Consider the following 11,524-nt stretch of genomic DNA (forward strand, 5'->3'; position numbering starts at 1 on the left):
TTGATTTTATCTTGTTGTCAAATGATCTACTTGTTAAGACAAAAAGAACAAAGATTTTTCCAAGAACTTTGACTGATCATAGTCCTGTATGGATAGAAATCGAGATGGATAAGGTTGAGAGACGTTCTTGGAGATTAAATGAGAACTTGTTTAGATATGAAAAAAATATAATAGAACTTAAAAAGCATTTGAAAGAATTTTTTGAAATAAATTTGAATAAAGGTACCCCAGTTGAAATTGTTTGGGATGCAAGTAAAGCTTATATGAGAGGGGTACTTATCTATATGAATTCTAAACATAGACTGTTCCGACAAAAGAAAAGATCTGAGTTGGAAATGGAAATAAAGAATAAAGAACAGTTACTTATTAAAAACCCAACAGATGAAAGAATACGAAGTGCTATAAAACTTTTGAAAGACCAATTCCAAATGCTTATGGCAGAACAAGTTGCAACAAGCTTACAATACGCGAAGCATAATACATTTTGCAATGCTAATAAACCGGGCAGATGGTTGGCCTACACATTGAGGAAAAAACAAAGTATGCGGACTATTGACAGTATCGATATTGGAGGGAAAGAAATTTTTCAACAAAAATTAATTAAAGAAGCTTTTGTGGATTATTATACTAAACTATATGCTAAAGAAGAGGTGCAGAATGGACTTATAGAAAAATATTTAAAGGATAAGAGAGTTACAAAAATTACTGATCAACAAAAGGAAAGAATGAATTATCTTATAACAGAGGAGGAGATAATAGTAGCAATTAAACAGCTAAAAACAGCTAAAGCTCCTGGCACGGATGGTTTGACTGCAGTGTATTACAAAACTTTACAAGCTGAAATGGTGGGACAACTTAGAGATTTATTTTGCAATATTCAACAAGGGGGTAAAATACCCCCATCCTGGACAACTGCTTATATATCTTTGATACCAAAGGAACAAGTTGGTCCTAAAAAACCAGAGAACTACAGACCAATATCTCTTTTGAACACAGACTATAAAATTTATGCGAAGGTATTAGCCAACAGGTTGATGCCAGTAATCCAAAAGGTGATTCATGAGGACCAAGCGGGATTTATTGAGGGCAGATACATGAAGGACAATGTAAGGCAAGTAATAGACTTATTGGAATATCTTGATAAGAATAAACAGATTTCTGCAGTGCTGGTTTTTTTGGATGCGGAGAAGGCCTTTGATAGAGTGGATTGGAATTTTTTACTAAAGACTTTAAAAAAGATGGGCTTTGGGGACCAATTTACACAGGCGATCTCAGCAATTTATCAAGAGCAAAAAGCACAGATTATTATTAATGGAAGTTTGACGACAGAGTTTAAAATTGAAAAAGGAACAAGACAGGGATGTCCGTTGTCCCCACTTTTATTTATTTTAACATTGGAAGTCTTGCTAAATACAATACGGGACTCAAAAATTTTGAAAGGCATAATGATAAGGCAAGAGGATTATAGAATAAAGGCATTTGCAGATGATCTGGTGGTTACCCTATCACAACCAATGGAATCAACAATCCTGATGAATGACATTATACAAGACTATGGTAGAGTTTCAGGTTTTAGACTGAATTCAAAAAAGACTAAAATGATAGTCAAAAATATGACACAAGATCGTAAACATGAGCTTGAAAGGAGGGCAGGTTTTGAAATTGTACCTAAGGTAAAATATCTTGGAGTTCAGGTTGCAGAATCAAACATGAAATTGTTTCAAAATAACTATGAGGTGTTGTGGCGAGAGGTTCAGAAAGACATGGAGACTTGGAAAAAGCTGCAACTGTCTTTACTTGGAAGAATAGCAGCAGTTAAGATGAACATTTTGCCAAGATTTCTGTTTTTGTTTCAAATGATTCCGGTGCTTAAAAGTGATAAACAACTGAAAGTTTGGCAAACTGGACTTAATAAGTTCGTCTGGAACGAGAAAAAGCCGAGAGTGAAATTGAAAATTATGCAAGATGTTCCAGAAAGAGGAGGCCTTAAACTTCCAAACCTACAGTTATATTATGATGCAGCAGTTTTAACTTTAACAAGTGATTGGTTTGGGGGTAAAAAGGCTGGAATATTGAATGCAGAAAGCTTTGATCTTGAATTTGGATGGCATGCTTACCTATTTTATGATGACAAAGTTGATAAAGTATTTAAAAGTCATATACTTAGAGACTCTTTGATGAGAGTTTGGAAGAAGCACCGACTCAAATGGGATTATAAAATACCGCTATGGCTGGATCTTGGTCATACCTTGTGGAATACAAATATAATGTCACTCGGGGGGTTTTTATACAAAGAGGTTCTTTTTACAGATGCGGGCAGATGGCAGCTGAAGACATTGCAGACACTGTTGGATGAAGGGATTAATTTAACCTGGTTACAATATAATCAATTACAATTGAGATGGAAAGAGGACCAAAAAACTGGTATTATGTTGCATGAGGAAGAATTGGTTAGACATATAAGAGAGAAAGGTCCAATGCATATTAAAAGGCTTTATAATGTTTTGCTAGAAAGGGATTCAGAAACGGAATTAGTTAAAGATTGCATGATTAAGTGGGCACAAAATTTTGAAGAACCAGTGATGTTGGAAACATGGGAAAAAATTTGGGTTCAGAATGTTAAATTTACACAGTCGCAGAATCTGAGGGAAAATTTTTATAAAATGTTTTATAGATGGCATTTAGATCCTAAAAAGTTGTCATGTATGTACCCTAATGTTCAGCCAAAATGTTGGAGATGTGAATGTTTGGATGCTACGTATTATCATGTTTGGTGGACCTGTAGGAAAGTTAAGGCTTTTTGGATAAAAATATGGTGGGTCATGCAGAATGTTTTGAAGAAAAAAATTCAATTTTCTCCACAATTGTTTTTATTGGGCATAGTTAAGGGTTTTACACGGGATGAAACAAAATTAATATTGTATATGATAACAGCAGCAAGATTGTTGATAGGTAAATATTGGAAGAATGAAGCTTTGCCTACTATCGAGGAATGGACTTCGAAGATGGCCAGTTTTGCAGAGATGGCGAAGATTTCAGCATATTTAAAAGATTGCTCACAAGAGACTTATGAATGGGAATGGAAAAGGTGGATAGAATATGTTCAGAACAAATACCAAATTAGAAAGTATCAAATAGCTTTTATTTAAAAACAATGTATTAGAAATATTTTAATATAAAGAGACAAAGAGGGAAAATTATATAGGGGGAGGGATGGGTTCAGGTATATATATCAGTGTTATTAGTTATGAGTACATAATAGGGAAGTCTGGGGGGGGGAGGGTTAGGGAGGGTTAGGGAGGACGGGAAGTTTGGGGAGGGAGGTGGGGGGGGTGAAAAAAGGGGTGAAAATGTAATTGTAAAACTTTTGCAATAAAAAAAAATATATATATATAAATTTTTTTTTAGACCTGCCTGTTTATATGCAATATGTCCCTATTCAGTTTTCACTATGGTTACATTCATTGTGGTACTCCTGCCCCCCAAAATGTACCGTGTTTCCCCAAAAATAAGACCCTGCCTTATATTTTTTTGAACTTTGAAATAAGTGCTTGGCCTTATTGCCATGCGCTCAAAAGCCCAATTGGGCTTATTATCAGGGGATGTCTTATTTAGGGGTAAACAGGGTATGACCTATGTTTTTTAATCATCAAACATTCGCTATGAAGTAACTAGCATAATGTTCAACAAATTCTGTTGAATAATCTGTTGAATAATCCATATAATAATATTTAAATTCCTACATTATCCTAACAACCTATTATAAGATTGTTTAATTTGGACTGAAGTATTGCATGAATCCATGTAACTCTTTTCAAAATCATTTATGCCTTAGCAAAAGGTGTGAAGTTTCATCCAATTATTGGTTATTAAACCACCCATGATTAAAACAAGCCTTATCCTAGCACAAATGTCTGAACCTGGTCACTTCTGGATTTATCTGGGGTCTCATGCTTTTTGACATTTTACAACTAAAACATGAAACCTAAGGGAGGGGGGAAATTGCCTTTGAAGCATTTAAAAGCTGAGTGTTGATTTTGTGTCCCAATTCCTACTTTCTCTCCAGACTCCAAAATGTGGAACACCTTGGCAGTTGTAAAATGTATGTGTGCATGCTCATTCTTTTGCCATGTCCAATGGCAAGTTATTATGTGGATTGACTGTCATTGTTTTGATAGTTTGAGCAGTATATCTCTTGAACAGCAATAGAGCTCTTATGCAGAAAGTATTCTATGTTCTGAACCAATTTACAGGGAAACAGCAATAACATTTTATCATGGTTGAGAGCCCCGTAGCTGCTTCCTATTAAGCTTGCCCTTTCAGATACCTGTCTTGGATTAATTTGTTGATTTCAAATGGAAACTCAGTCTTCTCCACTGAGGCATGACTTTTGAGGATAGACTCTTACTGAATGACAATTACGGTATATTCTATCTGCTTTCAAACCATTACCAGCTATGGGCACAGTGGAAGACAGAGGACTTCTGCAGTAACAGATTTTTATACTTGTCTAATTCTAGCTGTCAGTTATCTACGCACCAGTAGGTGAATCCTCAGAAAGATAAAATGCAAAACACTTCCAACTTGCTCCTTTTAATGATATACTTGCTACAAGATATAAAAGGGAAGGGGAGGGAGAAGAAGGGTCTTGAGTATCTTGAAGGAAACTGCATCAGGTGATTTTATTTTTTACCTTTTCTTTCTACCAGCATTAGAAATACGTTGACTATATCTAGATCGCCTTGTGATTTTCAAGTGTATATTAAATTAAGTACACTTATAAAAGTATTCCTAGTGATATTGTTTGGCCGAAGGCTACATATTTCTAATGAGGGCTTCACTGTGCTGTAAACATAAGACCATGGGTAGAATGTATTGGTACATTGCATGATTTCACATATGGTTTAGGCATGTTTTGTCCCTCCCTCCTTCAATTAACAAAATCTCATGTGATTCCTATCCTATGAAATCTCACACAAGATTTCAATCTTATACAAAATCTCAGAAAAAACAATCCAAATTTAACATACAATCTGGTCCTGTCATGAAAGTATATCCTTTTTTAAAAAGCAGTAAATTATGGAGGTTCACAAGCATTATTGACAGACAATTATAATTTTTTTGTTGACCTTGGATATCATGTTGCTAAGTCCTGCAATTCACTATAAGTGTCTTCGGTGTCTAAATTCCTTTTACAATAGAATTTGGTTCTGGAAAAGAATATGATGTTAACAGATAAATTCTGAATTTGCAAACTTGAGTGAAAGGATCCTGATATCTCGAAGTGCTTATTAGTATTCAGGTCATGCTAAATTAACATTCCAATCCACTAATTTAACTATGGGTATCTAGATATTTATAATTTTGTGAGGTCCTTGAACTGTGTTGATATGGAGTCATTAGGAGTCTGATGCCATACAAGTTTAATAAATTATTATTAAGTGCAGAGCATTTTGGTACTAGGCAGTTAATAAATTAAAGAAATAAATAAAATGTAAACAGGAAGCCATTTACAGGCTTTGTGGTGTTATATACATTTAAGATAAGGCTCCTTTTGTGGGATCCATCCTTAACTTGGCATCTGTTTTGTGTTACTGGAGCTGAACATTTAAGACTGCATTTCACATGCACTAGTCCATTTCAATGGGCCTTTGAAAGGTATATCCATCAATACTAGCATATGCTTCCTATTCATTTAGATAATCTTCACAAGGATTCCTCTTAAAATTCTCTTTATTAGAATGAAGAAGGGGCAATGTGGGACAGGGGAAACTTTGCCAAACCTAGGGCTTCATTCATCAAATTTTCTTACACAAGGAGGAAACCCTGGAACATTTCTGACATTTGATAAAGAGCTTTTTATATCTGTCTTGCAATTTCTGAAAAAAATTCTACACTCAAAAAAAGACTTTTATTTTATTCTCTAATTTTATTTTTAATGAAGTACTTAATGGTAGTGAGTTTCATTTAGTAAATAAATAGTGGCAGTGAAGAACTTTACTACTGCTGATATTTTGTTATAGATCTTGCTACCATACTGTAATCTCTCTGGCTTTCCAATATGAAAAAGGCCAATAGAAGAAATTATCTGAAAATGTTTTCTTTGGGGATTTAATTGAAGAATGACCAGCAAGGAAAGCTTCAGACTGTTTAGGTTATAATGAACAGTAATATACAAGCATACTCTTTAACTACGTTATAATTTATAAAGCACAAGAATACCATGTTCCACTCAATTCTGTCCTTTGAAAGAAATTCCAGAAGTAATTTCTTTTCAGAATGTTTTTCAGAACTGGTAGGAACAACGACCAAAATTTTCTGCATAGTGTTTATTTTTTCTTATGGATCATGACTTTCTTTCTAGTTTATATTGATAATTTTTGTAAAGCACCCTCATCAGTGAAAAGTATCATTGATTATGAACAATAGCAACAAGGTATAATTAATATTCTTTCTATTGGAAAAAATAATAGGAAATCAAGCCATAGGCAACACACATTTAAGGTAGAAAAATAAATTGTTAGAATAAGGGCTAATATAATTTATCGTTCTAGTATTTCAGTGTTGCTGCTTCTTATATGGCATGCTATAAACATAGTCACTGAAAAATCCATCTTTTTAAAGTAAGAAGGCATTATTTTGTTGCAAGCAGTATAATAGTGGAAGAAGTTTTCATTGTAACTTTACTTCCATTCATTACTATTTTGCATTAATACTATGTGTGAATACATTGCTTTTTTTGAAGTAAATTATAAATGTGTACATTTAGAAGTAAGCGCCTAATTCATTTACTTTCCTTTGGGTTTATGTGTTGGATTGCATCCTATACCATTTCCTTTCTATAATTATTTGCTTATATTTGTATAGTTAGTTATATTTCAATTTTAAAATGTTCTTGCTTTTCATTTTAAGGAGTATAATTATGAAATTGCACACAGTTAAGCTGATAGCCATTGTCATGCCTGATTATTTAAAAAAAGAAAAGCCTAATCTGCTGAAATATTTTCCACTATGTTTTCAGTCTGTCTCAACTGCTCTGGGGTTTGTGCCATCAGTTGGTGAGAGCAATAGAACAAATGATGTTTCTGCTTGGACAAGCTTTGTTTTATCAAGATCTGTAACTTTCTCAGCAGTTGACCCAGAACGGTAATGCATGTCTCTGAATAGATAGGGAACATATGTCACAGTAGACTTATTTCTCGAACATCTGAATATAATAACTGTTTGATAAAAAAGGAAGCTTACTGTAGGAGAATTTCCCTTTGTCTTAATATAGTAGCTTATGCTTCTGACAATACCTTTTGAATCATTTTCTTATATAGAATGACCAAAGGGAGCTATTACTTCTGAAGAATCTTTATTTTGTGTCTAGCAATTCATCTGATAATTAGCATGCATGACCAGTATGAAGGATTGATGATAAAGACAAGTTTTCCTCTCAATATCACCGCTCTAGGTCATTTTTCAAGTCTCCCAGTGAATGTAGAGAAATGACAACATGGTGTCAACATATAAAAAGAAGTCATCCATGACATGTGCATTTTGACATGAACACTTCTCTTCTTTTGACCTTTGACAGGTTAGGGCTTGACCCAAAGCTTCTGGCCAAAATTTTAAATATGAGTTCAGGCCGTTGTTGGTCAAGTGATATATACAACCCTGTGCCAGGAGTAATGGAAGGGGTACCTTCTGCTAATAATTATCAAGGTGGCTTTGGAACAACCCTTATGGCAAAGGTATGTATCTATATGCATACAAAAATAACATATATTGGTATAATAAACTGAGTTACTTTGTTTCAAACAAATGTTTCCTTTGAGTATTTCCTTTGAACTTCAAGTTGATATGTAGAATTTTCTCCACTACACTGACATACCTAAGATGAATTAATGTCTATTTCTTTATATTTTGTGGCCCATCATTACTCTGTTTAGTATATCACGTATACACAAAAACTTCCAGTTTTAAGTGCAATACACTCTCATTATACAATATTGAAAAATTACCTTTAAAAAAAAATTAAAATAAAATGATCTTCATGTTTGGATATAATGGATCTTCATGTTTAGATTTTTTTTTTTTGAGGGAATATGTCCCCCTTTACATTTGTCTGTGTTAGACAAACTCTTACCTTTTTATATAATTTGATGATTTCACTCTGAATGTTTAATATATTTTGCTATTTTTCTTTGATCTACAGTTAATGTGCATATGTTTATATATGTGTGTATGTTTAGTTCACATTATTTGAAATTTTTTGGGAATTTTCTCTAAACAGCAATGCAAGAAAATTAATTAAAAATATGAAATTTTTTAAAAATAATATTAGAATCTGAGGTGCACATTGTATTGTTTTAGAATGTCAGTAAGCCCAAAATTAGTTTTACTAACTCTAATTTTTTTACAGTCAGTAAAAAAATTAATGTATTTTAATTTTATAAAATAGGAAGTTAGCATGCTGCTAAATGCGAAATTCCAAAATGGACTCATAAGGTTGAGGTGTATTTGCAGCTAATGCTTTCTTTGTCTGCCCCTCAAAGGCTCCACATAAGCATAATCTTACGACATTTCTAGTAGAGGATAGCAGGGAGCATTTTGATAAATTGGGTGTTTGTTTTAGGGCAGGGGTGTCAAACTCAATTTCATTGAGGGCCGCATCAGGGTTGTGTTTGACCTTGGGGGGCCTGGGGGCGTGGCCAGCTCAATGACAGTCATGTTGGGGGCCTTAGCGCTCTGCTAGCAAAAATGGGCTCCCAAGCTCCATTTTTGGCTGTAACGGCCTTGTGCAACCTTCTGCCAGTGAAAATAGCTTGAGAGTGCTGCCTGTGGCCCTTGCAAGCTCCATTTTTGGCTGTGATAGCCTCTGCAACCGTATGTAGCCCTCCTGAGCTCCATTTTCACTGCAGGCCAGTCCTTTGCTGTCTCCAGGGCAGCCCCACGGGCCAGAACTAAGTACCCCATGGGCCAGATTCAGTCTCCATGCCTTGAGTTTGACACCTCTGTATTAGGGGATACAAAGCAGCCACCATTGCATAAGAGTGTCCACAATAAGTTATCTAAGATCCAGGCCTAACAAATGAGAATTCATGCTAAAACTCTTAGTTAAGAAAAATTAGATTATTCAGATCCCAATCTATATTTCTTTCTGTATAGCTTCCTAAGGTTATTCGGGTCTTCTCCCACGTAAAATTGGAAGTGTCTTGGCGACGTTTCGACGAAGTCTCATTTGTCATCTTCAGGCTGGTGTTCTCGGCTTCGTGCTTCCAGGAGCAATATATGTGTGTGTGTGTGTGTGTGTCTGTGTCTGTGTCTGTGTGTGTGTGTGTGTATATGTATAAAACCTCACCTTGAAGCAATTATGGGAATGTTTTGCTACACCAACCCAATTTCTGAATACATTCAACATGAGAAAATTTATTCCATTTTGATATTGAAGGTCTCATTCCATGGGATCTAACTAGGTAAACTTTGTCATGCTAGTCTTCTGCAGGTTTTCTGCTGGTTTTCTGAAAAGCTTCTACCAAAACAATAGTTAGGTAAAAGAGGATTGGATTCAGGGTAGGAATGCAACCTGAATAAACATCTCAAACAAGCCTCTCCTTGGTTCTCACAACAATAAAGAGAGGCAGGGAGTCTTGCAAAATTCTGTTATTATAGCTTTACAATAAAACTAGTACTGGCTTACATGACATTGAATTCCTAGTCTGATTTACCTTGAAGCTGACAATCACATTACTTTCCTTCAGAGATATGTCCATTATTCCAGTTTTCTCCAGAAATGATTGTGCTACGTAAAACAGCATGGTTAGAACTAGCAAATTCAAGTCTTCATTGCCTTCTGGAAAGCTAGACTTCTCATATCTCTGGTTGGAAGCTATTCTAATCTGGGATTGCTACCAAGAAGGCACATATCTACTAACATTTAAGAGAAAGGACATGGAGTATATCAGTGATGGGTTCCTCCCGGTTTGGTTTGGTCCGGTTCGGCCGAGCCGGTAGTGGTGACGATATGACGTCACCGAACCGGTTCTCCCCCCCCTGCCCTCCCACCCACCCACCCACCCACGTTATTCTTACCTTTTATTTGGTCCCACCCCCAATCTATTGCTGCCTCCTGAATCCCAGCTGATGACTAGAGGGAAAAAAACTGTTTAAATTCTTGCCGCAGGGCTTCAAAGGGCCGTCCTACAGCTGATCAGTGTTAAAAGCAAACAAATGAGTTGGGTCGTAAGTGCGAGGACTGGTCGTAAGTGCGAGGACCTTCCAAAAATGACTCTGACCAGCTAGCCACGCCTACCTAGTCACATGACCTCCAAGCCACGCCCACAGAACTGGTAGTAAAAAAATTTAGAACCCACCCCTGGAGTATATCCACTCTATCTGACATAATAGGATGTGCCAATATTCTGAAGACAAGGCAATCTGGCAAATAATGCCATATAGAGCTTTAAGGTGATAAGCAGCACCTTGAATTCCATGCAGAAAGCAACTGGGGGCCAGTGCAGCTCACATGAAAACAATTAACTTGGACAAACCACAAGGTACCAAGAACTGTATGCACCACTGCATTCTGGACCAGTTGCACATCTGGTGGTCTTCAGAAGGATGTCCACATAGAATTCATTGCAGGAATCGGGGTGGGTTCTATTTAGCTTTACTACCGGTTCGCAGCAGGGCTGCACGTGCACTCTTCTGCGCAAGTGCAGAAGCATTTTGATGACATCGGGGTCGGTGGGCAGAGCCTTCCACCGATTTTACTACTGGTCCTATAGAACCAGTGCAAACGGGGCAACCCACCTCTGGCAGGAATCCAACTAATCTAATTTCATTTTATCCATTATTTATTATTTATTTATTTATTTATTAAATTTATATCCCGCCCTTCTCCCCGAAGGGACTCAGGGCGGTGAACAGCCGAGAATTAAAATAACATGCAATATAAAAGTTAAAATAATTAAGAATAAATTAAATTAAATGGCCACCCCAATTTAAAACCCCTAGCAATACAATTAAAAAACCCTTAAAACCTATTCAGGCCAGGCCGGCTTGCTGAAATAAAAACGTCTTCAGAGCCTTACGGAAAGTGCGGAGATCCAGAAACAGCCGTATTCCGGGAGGTAGCTTGTTCCAGAGGGCAGGTGCTCCCACAGAGAAGGCCCTCCCCCTGGGGGCCGCCAGCCAACATTGCTTGACCGACGGCACCCTGAGGAGGCCCTCTCTGTGAGAGTGTATTGGCTGGTGGGAGGTTATCGGTAGCAGCAGGCGGTCTCATAAATACCCTGGCCCTAAGCCATGGAGCGCTTTAAAGGTGAGAACCAACACCTTGAAGCGCACCCGGAAGACCACCGGGAGCCAGTGCAGCTTGCGCAGGAGAGATGTTATATGGGAGCGCCATGTCGCTCCCGTAATCACCCGCGCGGCCGCATTCTGGACCAGTTGGAGCCTCCGGGTGCTCCTCAAGGGGAGCCCCATGTAGAGAGCGTTAGCGTAGTCCAGGCGAGAAGTGACGAGAGCATGAGTGACT

At 36.8% G+C, this 11,524-nt stretch overlaps 1 protein-coding gene across 1 annotated transcript in view; it reads left to right on the forward strand.

Moving 5' to 3' along the window:
• HIBADH (3-hydroxyisobutyrate dehydrogenase) overlaps positions 1 to 11,524 on the forward strand; it is a 134,830-nt gene that overhangs the window by 119,640 nt on the left and 3,666 nt on the right. The window contains exon 7 of the mRNA XM_034402221.3: positions 7,580 to 7,736. Within this exon, the coding sequence (XP_034258112.2) occupies positions 7,580 to 7,736 (157 nt within the window). The remainder of the gene's footprint in view (positions 1 to 7,579; positions 7,737 to 11,524) is intronic.

Source organism: Pantherophis guttatus, chromosome 4, assembly GCF_059756535.1.
Source record: "Pantherophis guttatus breed Tessera chromosome 4, ASM5975653v1, whole genome shotgun sequence".
In the NCBI taxonomy this organism is placed as follows: Eukaryota; Metazoa; Chordata; class Lepidosauria; order Squamata; family Colubridae; genus Pantherophis; species Pantherophis guttatus.